A 17155-nucleotide genomic window follows, 5' to 3' on the forward strand; every position below is an offset into this window, starting at 1 on the left:
ATGTCATACGAAGGACGATTCAATTCCATATATCCAGAAAAGAGTAACTCCTGTCCTGCCTAATGTGATGACTGATGCTTGATTGCATTTTTCCAAAGTCCACTGCCGGCTATCTAGAAGATCGACAATCGACTAATTGAGTCACACACCGTCATCCCAGACGACTGTACTACATGATAATGCATAAAATCAGCAAAATGCATGTTGTTGCTGACTATGGAAAAACATATTGATGTAGGGCCAGTTTAGAAATACAAAAGGCTTGCTAGTTGGTCTATGGAACTGATTGTTGCAATAGTTGATTGATGCATGGGTTACTGATCAACGAAGCAGACTTGCGAGTTGGTCTATGGAACTGATTGTTGCAAGTCAAAAAGACATAAAAGAAAACAAGTAAACTGGAGCTGGTCACTTTACCCGGCCACATGAAGGGAACCACAAACTACAGCTAGTCGAATCACATGGAAAAGAAGATAGAACATCGCTATGTTCATGATGGGAAAAGACAAAGGAGTATTTCATGGTGGCCAAGAACAAAACGACTGTGAATGGTAACTCGAAATGGAATTCAGTACTTAACATCGAACAGGGGAAGGTCAGTTCATGGTTCAGAAGCAAAAAGACTTGCAACTTTTAAATTACCTCAAAATAATCTGGCCTGGAGTCTCGTAATCATACGGATTGGCTGATGAACATATTTGGCGTGCTCTGCTAGGTAATTCCGGGGGTTTCAGCAAGTTGCATCCGGAGAATTCCACTATGTACAAGGATGTCAACCCTCCAAGCCCCTGGAGCTCCGTTAGTTTCCCACAATGTCGTACTCTTAGATCTTGCAACAGTTCTAGACCTGACAAATCTGGTAAGCCCTCAAGTGACTCGCACCATGAAATGTTGATAAATTGTAATGATCTCACCTCGCCTAGCCCTGGAACCTCCACAAGTTCCGGACAATTATTCAGGGTCAAGTACTCTAAACCTTCAAATGCTGAAAGATCTGGAAGGTTTACAATCGACTTGCATCTTTCAATGCATAGTCTTTTGCATGAAGAGAATTCCTCAAGCGCTTGGATATCACGGATCTTCTCACAGCCATTGATGTTCAGATATATTAACATTCCAGGACAGGGTAAATCCGGTAATCTTTCCAAAGAACTACAGCCGGAGAGATCCAATTCTATCAGGGGTTCAGCATTATGAAGGCCTGTTATTTCAACTAGCTTCTTGCAACCCCCAGCTTTTATTCTCTTCAGACCCTTCAAGTTCGAGCAATCCGGTAAACTCTCAATGGAAGCACACCCGGAGATGTCTAGTTCTTCCAAGTATTCCCATCTATCAAGGCCTGGAATACCAACCAGATTCTCACAATCTGCAGCATCAAAGTTCTTTAGATATTTCAAGTTCGAAAGATCCGGTAATGTTTCTAATGCTGTACAACCCAGTATGATGATTGATCTTAATGAGACTAAACGACCAAGTCCCTCCAGCTCATGTAGCTTGTCACAACGTATTGCTGTCAAAGCAGTTAGGCACACAAGTTCTTGAAGCCCTTTGATTTCTATTAACTCAGAGCAATCGCTGAGATGCAATTCTGATAAGCGTTTCAAATCTGAAAAGTCTGGAAATCTCTCCAAATTTTGACCTTGGTTGACTTCAAGCTTCAATAGACTTGAGGGAAGATCTGGGAGCCGTTCAATTTTATCACGAAGCTCAATGGAGAATTCAGCAAGTCGAGAGAGGGTCTTCATCGTAGTTAAGGCACCCAAATCCTTGACTTTCATCGAAAAATATGTTAGATTGACTAGGTTGGCAATATCTGGCATTGCCTGACAGACCAGATTTAGACTAGTTAAGCTAGAGGGAAGCTCTGGCAGAGATTGTAGCTCTTCGCATCTCCCTAAATCAAGCTCTTGGAGACATGATAACTTGTTAATGCTTTTTGGCAAACCGGAAATGCATGTCTTTTCTAACCGAAGGACTCGTAGTGAAGATAAATCCCCTACCTCACTAGGGATTTCTCCTTGCAGATCTCTACACTGTGAGACATCTAACTCTTCAAGCTTCTTCAAACTTCCAATGGTTCTAGGTAAACTTTCCAAGTAAGTATGAGTCATGAGCAGAACGTTCAAATTACGTAGATCCCCAATGGAGTGGGGCAGTTCCTTGAGAACTGTTTGTGATAAACACAGTCGGTTTAAAGACGTTAACTTTCCGATGGAGTCAGGAAGTGCTCTTAATTGGAGGCATCCCTCTAGCGACAAGCTCTGCAAGTTCCGGAGCGATCCTATGGAGCTGTCAATTTGGCGCAATGATCTACAATTACGAGCAGAAACAATCTCGAGCTTCCTCATGCGGCCTATGAACATGGGAATCTCTTTTATGGAGCTACCATCCATAAGAAGCTCCCTCAAGTTTGTTAGTCCCCCCATTTCTTTAGGCAGCTCCTTAAGTTTCTCACATCCCCTTAAACTCAAGGATACGAGGTTCCTGATATTCCTGATAGAAGGGTGAATTTTTTCCAGATTAGCACAATGTTCAAGATTCAAAATCTCAAGGTTCTGGAGAGCTGAGAAATCAGGACTTTCAATCAACTTATTGCAGTGCTGAAGCCTCAGAACTTTGAGCTGGTCCACGATCCACAATGAACAAAATGTAGCGACGTTAGCTCTTGAGTTCATCATATACCTTGCAAAAAGTAAAAAGAAGATAGAGATTTACCTTCTGTAGTCCATTCACATGGTGCCATGCGTCCCACTGCTCTGTGAGACCGCTGACTCTTACATTAAGAATAACCAAGTTCTCTGGATGAAAGTTTGTTGGGAAAAAAGAGGTCCTGCAGGCCATCCAATCTAGCCATCTTAATCTAGGAAGAAGGTCCTTGAAATCTCCTGTGACTTCTGCCTGCTGGAGACAAAGGTACCTCAAGTTCAGCAGTTTTCTAAACTGCTCATCAGTAAAGCGGTGTCGTTCAGAAAGCGAAGAAAAATACTCAAGATGGAGGGCCTCGATCTGATCCGTTCCCTGCAAGTGCCCAGAAACTGAGGAATAAGGGTGTTGCACAAGACCGGAATGTAGGCTAACGAAAAGTGTGGCACATTTAATTTTTTCCATACGTAATATTTTGGTATAATCTTACATGCATCCAATTTATGACAGAACTCTAAGGATCATAAAAGCATTGATGACAGGCATGCTCCATTACCATGTATGAGAGCCCTTCGAATTAATCCAGTTTGACCGCTTCCTACTTTGACTGGCTTTTCTGGTTTTGATCAAATTTCTCATGGGAGTCAAACAGGATAGAGCACATAACCTATACCCGGTCGAACCGATTGTGTGTGATTGTGTTGTGTAGCAACTTAAGATATTATCCTGCTGAATCAGACAATGTCTGAACATGAATATACAAGTGAGGCCGGAGTCTACGTTTTCATTTGTGAGGTATGTTATGACACAGACGATTTGATATCATCGGTAATGTGCCTATGCTGGTGGTGTAAAAAATTTGCTAATTCTACCCACAACCTTTTTCTAACTTGGAAACACTATTAGGGAACTTTTATAGCCTAAAATAGGTAAGTATATAGTAGAGAGCAGAAAGCATTGTACCTCATTTTTCTCGAGCACTTTCAAACCTTCCTCATGAATCCATAATCTACTGCGTTCACTTGCTTTCACAGAGTTTTCCTTGAAAACAATACTTCTACCAAGATCTCTTAATTGATCATGCATCCATAGCTTATTTGCCCTATTGCCATGGACAATTTTAACCAGGGACATGAGACTCAACACTTCTAGTCCCAAGTTCGGAGAAAAGCCACAGTCATCCCACATATAAATTGGAAATCTTGGATCTTTTCCATTGAAGAAACATGCAATGTCGAGAAATATCTTCTTCACATCATCGGTTAGTGCATCGTAACTTATCTTCAGTTTCTCTTCAACCTTCTCATAAGGCACTTGTCTCAACTTCTTTAACGTGTCTCTCCACGCTGCTTCGCTTTTGTCGCACAAGAGTGACCCAATAACCTCAAGGGCCAACGGGAGCTGCCCAGTAGTTGAGACAATATCATGACAAAGAACCTCGAAGGCAGGATGAGGGAAGTCACATCGAAACGCATGTCTACAAAATAGAACCATAGAACTTTCTTCGTCCAATCCCATAAGTTCATATGCCCAGTACGATGTCCCAAACTGATTAAGAATAGCCTTATCTCTGGTTGTAATAATGATCCTACTTCCAGAACCATACAACTCACGCTCTCCCACAAGTGCCTCTAACTGATCTTTGTCACTCACATCATCGAGAAGAACAAGAACCCTTTTGCCTCCAAATCTAGAGTTGATGATATTGATTCCATGGTCTCTGTTAGAAACTCCGTGGCGGCTTCCTTTAAGAACTTCAGAGATTAGTTCCTCCTGCAAGTGCTTAATTCCCTCACGTGATTCTGTTTCTCGGATATCTGCTAAGAAGCCCTGGTGCTGAAATTGGCTCAACAGCTCATTGTAGATGACCTTGGCAAGAGTTGTTTTACCAGCACCACCCATTCCATGAATTCCAAGTATTCGAGTATCTTCAAATTTAGTATCCACTATAGTCATAATTTGTTCTACATGAATGTCCACTCCGACCAAGTGTTTAGGGGTCACTAACTTAAAGGCATTCTTTAGCTCGCTCAAAACCTTTACAACAACCAATTTTATGAGCTCTGCCTCATCCCTGTCAAAATAATGTTATAACTGAGATCGGGAACAAATATCTACAGTAAAAGGCGTTAGAACAAACTCAGATAAAAAAGCAACAAGATGAATTGGCAAAATTATAATGGTCGATCGTATAAACAACTAATGTACTTTGTCATAAAATAGTCAGCTTATATGGAATAGGGATCTGGAAGTACCCATTAGCAATATTTGTGGATACCAGTCCTTTCAAGGATCCAACTTCTTTGAGCGCTTGACTCCATTGCCGGACAATGCCATCCTCGAAATAGTTGCGACACTTCGTGTATGAATTGAATTCATCTCCAAAGGTTCCTTTGAGCCATTTCACATCTGAGGGTTCAACTTTATAGAATATAGGCAAGATTACTTGTTTCATCTCTTTCTTGCACTTAAGCATATGAACGAGCTCGGTAAGGCACCATTTGCTGGTAGCATAGCATTCCGATAGAACCGGGATCGAGATCTTACTGCTGTAGATGGCTTGGAGAAGCTGTGGGCCAATCTCCTCTCCCAGAGGGAGTTCGTCGTCATCTCTGAACACACGAACTCTCGCTTCATGGAGTCGCTGGTAGAGGTGGCTCGTGAAGCCCTTGCGAGAGTCTGGACCTCTGAAGCTTAAGAACACATCATAATCACATCCTGGTGAAGCATCCGATGAAACGGACGACTTGGAAACCGGCTTCTCCACGAAGGTAATCGCTGTTCTGTTCATCTTCAGGAATTCTAAGAGGATGAAAACTGAAAGCAAGATTAATCGGCCGGGAAAACACTGCAAATGAATTACAGATCTGATAATACCGATTTCCTCTCTTTCTAAGTTTCTACAGTGTTTCTCTCGTTTTGAATTTAATGGACGGAAACAAGTCAAGGTCCACCCTCGAGGTGTCCTCTCAGAGGTGTCCACATTCATACATGGCAACAAAAATCAAAGAAAAGATCTCTGAATTATTACATTTTCTTTTTTCGCGAACGATTTAGAAAAAAAAAAAACAAAAAAAATCGCACAAGGCCCCTCTCTCTATCTCTAAGGTGTATTGGCGAAGATGATGTGGGAAGACGCTTTTCCGTCGGCTTGCCCGAGCAAGAGTCTCCCTTTAATTTCAACTTCTTCTCTCTCCTATCCAAACCCAAGGTACTACGAGTTCCTGGACCTTGTCGATGGAGGAATTCACTGTTCCCAGTGTTTTGTTAGGGCTCCTCCTTTGCCTTCGCTTGGTGATTTGTCGGAGGCGACGGCGGAGGTGATGTACGAGGCGGCGGCGTGGTTTCTTCACCACAGAGCAGTACGTCGTCGCAGGCGTGAATGAGAAGGAAAGACCGAGTTGCATAAACATGAAAGATTTCGCCCTTTGTTTCTGGAACCGGATTCCCTAACATTGCAATGTTAGGGGTGACATGATCGATCCGGGCCGTCCAAATAAAAAATGGATGGTCCGGATTGATCCACATAACTTTTTTCAAAATTTTAAAATTTCCAGCCAAAAAATTTTCCTCCCTTTTAAAAGATGATGTGGGTGAATCTGGGTCGTCCATTTTGAAATGGACGGCCCAGATCCATCAATGTCACCCCTACCTTTATGGTCTGAAGGAAAGAGAAAGAGCATCGGAGAAGACAGATGAAGAGAGAGAAGGTGGAGGGGTGTTTACGGAAGAGAGAAAGTGAGTGAGGGAGAGTTTGCTGAAAAATCTTAAATTTGGGCCCCATTAAACACGCGTCGCTCAATGAATCAACCTGGTGAAAACGTACTGGCACTCGGCGGGTACCCAATGTTTTCTCCTCCGTCGGAGTTGCTGCTTTAACGTAGACCTGTCATTTATTGAGATACACGTGAAAAACACATGTTGACTCGATCACCTTCGCTTATAGCAACTAATTTATTTAGAGCGCGAGTTATATTAGAATAATTCCACATTTGAAAATTGGCTTGATATAGAGTACTTTATTATCCTATTTGATTCATAATTATTTTTCTTTAAGTTTTTTTGGACGGTAAGTCCATCTGTTGACGGGCTTGGACTTTGCGATTTCCTCAAATGAAGGTATTGAAAGAAAATGGTATTTGAGCCGATAATTGATTGATGCAACAAGGAAACAACTTAAGAAATAGAGGGGACTAAATAGGAACAAGAGAGATCTAGCGAATAAGATTCTTCTCCTTCACTTTTTCAAAAGAAAGGAGGATCTCGAACAAGATTGATGATCCGGCCCCCAACTGCTTTTAACATGTTGTTATTGCGGTCCTAACACACAATAAAGTGAAGATTTAAGTTGAGACATTTTGATGTGGCATACTAACACCGATGTCACACATAAGAGAAAGATTATTAAAATAAAGCGTGATTTTTTTCAGAAAAGTCTCACATTAGACAATTTGTGTGTTGTGAAACAACTTATAATCACACTAAGCTCACAACTTATTCATGTGCATCCAATTGGATATTTTAATGGACTTGACATTTCTTCCCAGTTTAACAAAACATACCAAGACAAATGGGAATCTATAACTTGAAAATGAAACAAACAATTCCTTAGCTCTGACTAAATATGCAATGTTATTATAGGATTTTTAATTCGACCAATGTTGTCCTTGAACTATTCTCAAATGTTCAATCTAGTCCCTAGTCCTTGAACTTTCCATAAACAATTCCTTGGTATTATTACGAGTTTGCATAATTACACTATTGCCCAAATTTTACAATATCTTTTTCATTTCGATTAATTTTGTAAATCAACAAAAAATGTGCCATCATTTTATTGGGGAAAAGGACACCAAAAGTGCCGTAATTTTTTTTTTCAATCACTTGAGCACTATAACTTATGTACGGTGCCTATTTGAGTATCATAACTTTTTTTTTTCCAAATCACTTGAGTATTATAACTTATGTACAATACTCACTTGAATGACACAATTTTTTTTCGATTACATAAGTACTATAGCTTTTTGAAAACGTTCACCATAAGTGCTATGCCACGTTGAATTTTCGACAATTAGGTGAATGTTTTTATAAAATTTTTAGCGCTCAAGTGATCGATTCAAAGTTTTTGGCGCTCAAGTGAGTGTATATTAAAAGTTATGGCAATGAAGTGGTCGGAAAAAAAGTTATGGTGTTCAAGTGATCGCTATAAGAAAGTTATGGCACATGTGGTATTCCTATCTTCCTCTTGTTGTCTTTTTACTTTTTACGATTTTACAAATATTACTATAGTTTATTTAAGTATATTTTAACTTGTGATATCTACAATAGTAAAAACATAACCCTGTTTAGAGCTATATCAGTTTCATATTTCTTTTAGTTTAAAAATAAGTCTTATTCATAATTTCTCGTACTTATATAATCTAAATTTCGCACTTAATTTTCATATAAATAACAGTTCTTTTTATTTCGGGTTTCCTTGATTAAATTTAGTTATCTGTAGATTAGGAAATTAAAGTATCAAGAATATCAACCCCATACAACTCTAAACAAGGTTCTACTTTCATTATTAAAGAGATCATAAGCTAAAATATATTTTGATAGAATATTATCGAAATATTTATAAAGACAAAAAAAGGAAAAAATGTAACAATACAGCAAATTTTTTTATGTTAATTATAGAAATGGATCAAAATGAAAAGTTATTTTCAAATTAGGGTAGTAGTGTAATTATGAAAACCTTTGAATTTTTTTAATGGAAAGTTGAAGGATTAGATTGAACAAATTAAAAGTTTAGTGACTAAATTAAATATTTTTTTTAAATAATTCAAGGACCACATTCAACGAATTAAAAATTTGATGATAGCATTGTTCGCTGAGCCAAAGTCAAGCAAAGAGTTATTCGTTTATCATTCACATCTGCTTTCTCTGAAACTCCCTGTACCTGCAACTATTCTCCCAGAGACTTTTCAAGCGTGGACTTTGCCTGGAGCTTGCGAGCCTGGGGTCAACGTGCTAATTCTTAGCCATAGGAGATGGAGAGCCACATTTGGAAACTTGAAGTGATCTTTACAGACAAAAAAAAAAAACCTTTTTTGATTGGCCCCAGCCAATCATCTGTTTCTGGTCTTTTTGTTCACATGTATCCACAAATCATTGACTATGTACATGCTTGACTTTTGCTTTCTAGTCTAGCCTTCCAATCTATAGTGTGTTGCAGGCTTGTAGCCGGAATCTGGAGTTTCCCACATCATGGCTTGAGGCTCAAAATATTTCTATTTTACGAACGAATGATCAAGACACTGGTATAATTCAAATGAACGAGCTGTCTAAGTCTGCCCACATCTTTAGGCACCAGGCAAAATTTCAGAAACACATTTCTCCAGCAAGCATATTCTTAAAGGGAAATCCTTCAAATTCCCATGTAAAAGGGCAACTACTCATGTTTTCCTGCCGAATTCTTGTTAAGCAAACTGTGAGTCTAGTGGCCTCGGTCAACTCTAGTAGCAGATTTAACATTTGATCTGGTGAAACGGGAAAAGTACACTAGAAGTGTCATAACTTTTGTACGGCGTTCACTTGAGTGCCATAACTTTCAAAACGTTCACTTAAGTGTCATAATTTTTAAAAATCGTTCACTTGAGTGCCATGTTGACGTGGCAGCCGAAAAAGCTACTGTAGATGCCGAAAAAAATACTATAGCATGCCAAAAAAGTTACTGTAGACACCGGAAAGATGACGTGGTACGTCAGAAAAATTACTGTAGCACTCAAGTAAACGATTTTGCTCCGACGTAGCACTCAAGTGAACGGTTTTTGAAAGTTATGTAACTTAAGTGAACGTTTTGAAAGTTATGGCACTCAAGTGAATGCCGTACAAAAGTTATGGCACTTCTAGTGTACTTTTCCCTGGTGAAACAGCACGGAAGAGAATTTGTCGCAAGGTTCGTGGTGGTAGCTTATGGACCCCGCAAATGGATGACATTCTCCATTACACCAAGCCCAGCTTTGGAAGGTAAAGAGGAATTGAAGTGTGGAAGAATCTACAGAGATGTCATTCGAGCTTAAAATACCAGAAGGGTAATTCTCTGCTATTTGTCTTACTCAATTTAATGAAAAGGCATGACAATTTGTTACAGAAATATGCAAACAAGTCAGATTTCAGCGGAACATGGCTATAAGTTAATGTACCTGCTTAGAATCATAGATGAGGTTGAAGCAAATATGGAACTAAAATTCATCATTGCCGCCAAACATATAAACTTGATTGGATGGCAATCCAGAGGATACAGGCTACAGAGAGAATAATAGCTTGCAAATGGCCAAGATAAAACAACACAGAGGAAAGACCATTGGACAAGTAATTAACACACTTGTTCAAGGAATTGAAATCACCGAATATCAGATTTCAGTCACCAAAGATAATTCGTACCAAAATATATATGCTATCATGAATTTGGGTGGATTAATAATTTAATATGAGTACAAGTTTTTCATAAAAAAACCCCTACTAAACAAAGATAGAAACCAAAGTAATTGAATGGCTGCCGGAATAGGAAAAATTCAAATAAGGGCCCGAAGTACCCCCATTTTCTCAAATAAGAGCTGAAGGGGACCTTTTTTGAAATAAGAGCCTAAAGTGATCAAATCTTCTCAATTAAGGACTTTTGGCTGGCTAGTATCACGACCCGAACCCCGCGAGCTCGTCGACATCCCACCCGACCACGCTTATGTATAGTTCTCCAGGATCCAAAGGCCAACAGATACAACACTTGCGGAAGCGTAAACAATTCACCGTACAGAAACAATTAACATCACGATGACTTGGGACGGTAAAAACAAACTTATATACATATCCACACGTTCTATACAATTTTCCAAACCTACGGCTTCGGAGGCCATTGTACAAGCATATGACCAACAAAACAAAAAGATTACGTGGTCGAAGCCTACTATACATCCAAAATAAAACAGCCAGCAAAAGTTAAGAGGCCAACTACCCTAGGCCTCGTCCTCGCTATCCGGTACTATATCATCTCTCGCCTCCAACTCATCCTCGTTAAACTCAGGTGATTGTTCCGCATCCGATGGCTCTACAACCTCCCCATCTTCTCCCGGTACCATGACCTCGGGGAATACCGAATCTCCCGGGCGGATCATTCATGCTTGCGGCGAAGGGTCCGAAATAAACAACGAGCCCACGACGGGGTGAGATAAAATCTCGATAAGCTAGCCCCTAATCCTAGATTAGGGCTCTAGTGCCTCCAAACACATTTTCAGTGAACAATTTCCAACAATTCTTCTTTCTTACCAAAAATTCCACAATTTAATTCCAGAAAATTCCGTTCTTTCTCCGAAAATTCCCATACCTTCTCAAATATTCTACGTTACTCCCGTTTCGGCGTTCCACGCCGCCGTTTGACAATAAAATGTTCCACATGCTCCGGGGCTAGCGTTTAACGCATCGGCCATAATATAAATATCCACGTTACTCCGAAAATTTCCACGTTACTCCACCGACATCATACAAGTTCATAACATTGAGTCTCGGACCTTTATAGAACACGGCTATATATATATATATACCAGGGTTTCAGACACAAAGGAATACAACCCACAAATCTTCGTCTCGGACACATAGGAACACGATTGGATTAAGTCTCGGACAATTAGTCGAACACGACTCACTTTGGTCTCGAACGACTTAATTGAACACGACTTTCATACTTTCTCGGTCTAAGACAATCAGAAGAATACGGATCACTTTGGCCTCGGACGACTTGATTGAATACGACCCTCATATTAATTGGACAGACCCACGTAATAACGCATCAGGTCAGTGTAACCCGCGTAATAACGCATCGGGTTAAATATCTCGCGTTTAACGCCTTAGGATAGCATAATCAGCACAACCCCACGTTTAACGCATCGGGGTAAAATAATAATAACCGAGCCCGTGTCATAACGCCTCAGGCAAAAATACGAACCCTGCGTCATAACGCTTCAGGGTAAAATTCCACCTTTCCACTCAATTATTCCACTTAAGACCGTATACCACAATGACTCCTCGATCGCTCATCCGATACCACGCGATTACTTAAATACTTCCGATTGTTCAATCTTCGCCACGTGATCTTGCTAAATTCCCTAATTAGCAGATCGAGACCACCCGGTCTCACCAATTTCCTCCGAAGATAGATCGGAACCACATGATATTCTCAATTTTTCTCCAACAACAGATCGGGACCTTACGATCTTTCTAATTTTCCTCAATTGCCCAATCGAGACCACTCGATTAAATTGTCTTGGGCGGACACTCAATCGGAACCACGTGATTTGCTCACGTTAGAGAATTAATAAATCGGGACCACCCGATTAATTCACGCTAATCCCGATGCAATTAGGGCTCGCGAACTCGGAATGGGCGGTTGATCGAAACACATGGCTATGCCATGACGAGTGGCGTTTTTTTTTTTTAGCGTTTCGAAGTCGTCTTCATGGGTTTTTGAACGTTTTTTTTAGTTTCAGTGGCGTTTTCGTAATTTTATGTTCCTTAATGTAATTAGGGTTAACACCATATAAAAGGGTGTTTTAGGGTTTCGAAGACGGCAGACTTTTTGATATTATTCTATCGATTTGATAATCGCATCTGAGAGAACATATTGTTCCTCATTATCAATTCCAATTCTCCTGTTTAGCCAATTTCCGTTTGCGTTTTCAGCATCAATTGGTATCAGAGCACAGGTTGCCTTGGACCAATGGCTGAACGGAATTGTGGTGGTCGTGGACGGCGGGCTCGTGGTGGTCGGGGACGTGGAATCGTTCTTGAAGTAGATGAACAATCGCATCTAAGAGACCAACGAGATGTAGAGATTGAAGAACAGAGAAGGCGAATCCAGGATTTGGAGCGACAACTTGCGGAGGCGAGATTGGACGTTCAATCCAAAGAAGGAGCGGAATCTGAGGATCAAACCGATGATGAAGAGGGGGATGTCAACCCTTTCGGGGTTCCGAACCAGGGACGGAATCGAGGAGTACGACCCGGAAATCAGCCCTCTTCTCGTAATTTCGGGATGAAGATCGAGATTCCCGAATTTCAAGGTAAAGCTCATTCTGATGAGTTTATTGATTGGTTACATACAGTATAGAGGATCTTTGATATTAAGGATCCGATCGAAGAGCAGAAAGTAAAATTAGTGGCTATTAGGCTACGAAAGCATGCCTCGATATGGTGGGAGCATGTGAAAAAGCAACGAGCTAGAGAGGGGAAATCAAAAGTGAATCATTGGGATAAGATGAAGAAATTGTTGCAAATTTTTTTTTTACCTACTCATTATAGGCGGGAGGCATTTATTGAGTATCACAATGTTAAGCAACGAGATTTAACAATCGAGCAATATACCGAGGAGTTCGATCGATTGCGGATGCGTTGTGATGTGGTTGAGGAAGACGAGCAAACAATTGCTCGATATTTGCGGTGGCTGCGGTATGAAATTTCTGATGTTGTTCGGTTACAACGATATTGGACCTATGAGGATGTGTGCAGATTGGCCTTGAAGGTGGAAGGTCGGTGTAAAAGGAAGGATGACAGTTCCAAACTCCGGAATCGGTGGTCGGGCAAAGAATCCCGAGGAAAAGCGGGAATTTCCTCAACCAATTCGACACCAACCGCAGTTAAGGGTGCGAATTCTAAACCCGCATCCAAGGAAGGGCAAAGTAGTGCTGGAATTAACAGGGGAGGAGCTACAGCCAAGCGATGTTTCAAGTGCCGGAGACTCGGGCATTTTCTTGGCGATTGTCCGAACCGACGCATTGTAACGCTGGTTGATAATCCAACCGTTGATGAAGATCCAGTTTATGACGAAGCCGATGAAGGACAAGAGGATGCGGATCTAGATCGGGATGACATTATCTATGCTGATTCCGGTGAGTCACTAGTTGTTAGACGAATTTTGAATGTTGCTGTGGCGGAAGATGAATTGTGGCTTAGGCATAATATCTTTCATACCAAGTGCACTAGTGGGGGAAAAGTATGTAGCATGATAATAGACGGAGGGAGTTGCGAGAATGTGGTGTCCACTACCATGGTGGAGAAGTTGGGGCTGAAAACAGAAGATCACCCTCAACCATACAAGCCGTCGTGGCTTAGGAAAGGGAACGAGGTAAAGGTGAGCAAGAGGTGTCTTGTGCAATTTTCGATTGGGAAAAGGTATTCTGATGAGATGTGGTGTGATGTAGTCCCGATGGACGCTTGTCATATTCTGTTGGGAAGACCGTGGCGGTTCGACAGGAAGACACAGCATGACGGCTTCGGGAATACCTACACCTTCAAGAAGGATGGTCGGATTATTACCCTAGGTCCTTCAGATTTGAGAAAGGAGGTGAAGAATAATTTGCTGTTCAGGTCAGAGTTCCAAGAAGAGGCGGTGAACGCGCCTGAACTTTTTGCCATTGTGGTGATGGAGCAGAATTTTGATAGTCCTGAAATTCCCACTCAATTTCTGCCTTTGCTTGAGGAGTTTGCTGATATCGTGCCGGGAGAGATGCCACCCGGGTTACCGCCCATGAGAGACATTCAGCATTGTATTGATTTTATTCCGGGAGTTGTTATTCCTAATAAAGCAACTTACGGGATGAGTCCTAAGGAACATGAGGAGCTGCAGAGGCAAGTGCAAGAGCTATTAGAGAAAGGAGCGACCCGAGAGAGCATAAGTCCTTGTGCAGTGCCGGCTTTATTGGTTCCTAAGAAAGATGGATCGTGGAGAATGTGCATAGATAGCAGAGCTGTTAACAAAATCACAATCAAGTATCGATTTCCTATCCCGCGGTTTGATGATTTGATTGATCGGTTGCATGGGGTGACTATCTTTTCGAAAATAGACTTGAGAAGTGGATATCATCAGATTAGGATGCGACTTGGGGATGAGTGGAAAACGGCGTTTAAGACTAGAGATGGTCCGTATGAGTGGATGGTGATGCCTTTCGGATTGTCTAACGCGCCGAGCACTTTCATGAGGCCGATGAATCGGGTTTTTCGTCCTTTTATTGGCCAATTCGTTGTCATTTATTTTGATGATATTTTGGTTTGTAGTGCTTCGATTGAGCAACACTTGCAGCACTTGAGAAAAGTATTTGAGGTCTTGAGAGAGCAGAAATTGTATGCCAACACCAAGAAGTGTCACTTTTTAGCCGATGAAGTGACTTTTTTGGGTTATATTATATCGAAGGAAGGCATTCAGATGGATCCAGTTAAGATCGAGGCCATTACGACTTAGGAGACTTCGAAAAATATCCATGAGGTGCGCAGCTTTCACGGGTTAGCGTCCTTTTATCGTAGGTTTATTCGGGATTTCAGCACCATTATTACCCCTCTTACGGATTGTCTGAAGGGAAGCAGATTTGTGTGGACCAAAGAGGCAGATGCTGCATTTCGCTTATTAAAGAAAAGGGTGACTCAAGCTCCAGTTTTAGTGCTTCCAGATTTTATCGAGGTTTTTGAGGTGCATTGTGATGCCTTAGGCGTTGGTGTTGGGGGTGTCCCGAGCCGGAAGAATAAACCCGTGGCGTTCTTCAGTGAGAAGTTGAACGATGCGAAGAGGAGGTATTCAACTTATGACAAAGAATTTTACGCCATAGTGAGGAGCTTGGAGCATTGGAGGCACTACCTTATTTCGAAGGAATTCATTCTATATTCGGATCATGAGGCCTTGAAGTACATCAATGGGCAGCATAAACTGAATGTTAGGCATGCAAAGTGGGTGGAGTTTCTTCGAGTTTTCAGTTTTGCCATTAAACATAAAGCGGGAGCGCTAAATAAGGTAGCAGATGCATTGAGCAGAAGGCATTCTTTGCTGTCTACAATGCAGGAGGTTGTTAAGTTACATGGAATTCCCAAATCCATAACTTCTGATCGTGACGTGAAGTTTGTGAGTCATTTTTGGCGCACTCTTTGGAGGCACATGGGAACCAAATTGCAATTTAGTTCCTCTCACCATCCCCGCATCGATGGACAGACCGAAGTTGTAAATCGAAGCTTAGGGAACCTTCTGCGCAGTTTGGTTGGGGATAGTCCGCGGCAATGGGACTTGGTGTTACCTCGGGCGGAGTTTGCTTACAACAGATCACGTAATCGCACTACAAATAAGAGTCCTTTCGAGATAGTCTATGGACGGAATCCAATTACTCCTCTGGATCTCACGCCATTGCCGGTTCACAAGAAATTCGGTTCGACGCGAGATGAACATGCAAAACAGATCAAAGAGCTGCATTCGCAGATTCATAACCGGATCAACAAGCAAAACATGAAGTATAAGCAGCGGGTGGATCGGCGCAGGAAGAGAGTCGTCTTCAAAACGGGTGATCTAGTATGGATTCATATCAGAAAAGAGCGTTTTCCAGCAAATAGGTTTGGCAAATTGCAACCTAGAGCCGATGGACCATTCAGAGTTCTTGAGCAAATTAATGACAATGCTTATAAGATTGAATTGCCGGGTGGGTACAATGTATCCGGAACTTTTAATGTAGCAGATTTGTCACCTTACCATGTAGACGAGGAGGAACCTAAGGAGACCGATATTGATGAAGACGAAGCTGATTCGAGGGCGAATCTTTTCCTAGCGAGGGAGGATGATGCAATTAGGACTTGCGAACTCGGAATGGGCCGTTGATCGAAACACACGGCTATGCCGTGACGAATGGTGTTTTTTTTTTTTTAGCGTTTTCAAGTCGTCTTCATGGGTTTTTGAACGTTTTTCTTAGTTTCAGTGGCGTTTTCGTAATTTTATGTTCCTTAATGTAATTAGGGTTAACACCATATAAAATGGTGTTTTAGGGTTTCGAAGACGGCAGACTTTTTGATATTATTCTATCAATTTGATAATCGCATCCGAGAGAACATATTGTTCCTCATTATCAATTCCAATTCTCCTGTTTAGCCAATTTCCGTTTGCGTTTTTGGCATCAAATCCATAGATTAATCCAGACCACCTGATCAATTTATGCTACCATAGAATTCAATCTATGCCATACGACCATATTTATGCTAACGTAGCAATAAATAAATAACGTACGATTAAAATTATACTAACGTGCAATTAATACGCACCATACAATTTAATTATATCAACGTGGGAATTTATCGGGGCCGAACAATTTAAATATTTTAACGTGCAATTAATTCACTACTATAGTACTAAACTATAATAATACCACATTTAATCAATTCCATGGCATAACAACATAATGTCATATAAAAGTAACTATAGTTAAGATATAAACTAACCATGGTTCAAAAATTAACTAGAGTTAATAACTAACCTAACCATAGTTAAATAATTGCATAAAGTAACTAGAGTTAGCAAAAGTAACCATGGTCCAACTTTGACTATGCAAATCTCCTCTTGAATTCACTATTCACTTCAAGAACATGATTTCTCTCTCTCCTCAAAACTTCATTCTCGGCCAAGGCATAAATATGGCTAAAAATAATCAATTTTTCGCCAAAATCTACCAAATCTCAA

The 17155-nt window shown here is 40.9% G+C and overlaps 1 protein-coding gene across 2 annotated transcripts; it reads right to left on the reverse strand.

Moving 5' to 3' along the window:
* Positions 1-296: 296 nt before the first annotated feature.
* LOC115752593 (TMV resistance protein N-like) lies at positions 297-5547 on the reverse strand. Of its 2 annotated transcripts, none has more exons than XM_030690846.2 (4): positions 4899-5547; positions 3607-4717; positions 2716-2898; positions 297-2621 (listed from the first exon to the last, which is right to left on the reverse strand). In XM_030690846.2, the coding sequence occupies exons 1-4, from the start codon at positions 5432-5434 to the stop codon at positions 639-641; spliced, it is 3813 nt and encodes a 1270-aa protein (XP_030546706.1). In that variant the 5' UTR covers positions 5435-5547; the 3' UTR covers positions 297-638. The 2 variants fall into 2 exon arrangements, with proteins under 2 accessions (XP_030546706.1, XP_030546705.1); XM_030690845.2 differs by having other exon boundaries at positions 2716-3018.
* Positions 5548-17155: the final 11608 nt, after the last annotated feature.

Source organism: Rhodamnia argentea, chromosome 4 (assembly GCF_020921035.1).
Source record: "Rhodamnia argentea isolate NSW1041297 chromosome 4, ASM2092103v1, whole genome shotgun sequence".
Classification (NCBI taxonomy): Eukaryota; Viridiplantae; Streptophyta; class Magnoliopsida; order Myrtales; family Myrtaceae; genus Rhodamnia; species Rhodamnia argentea.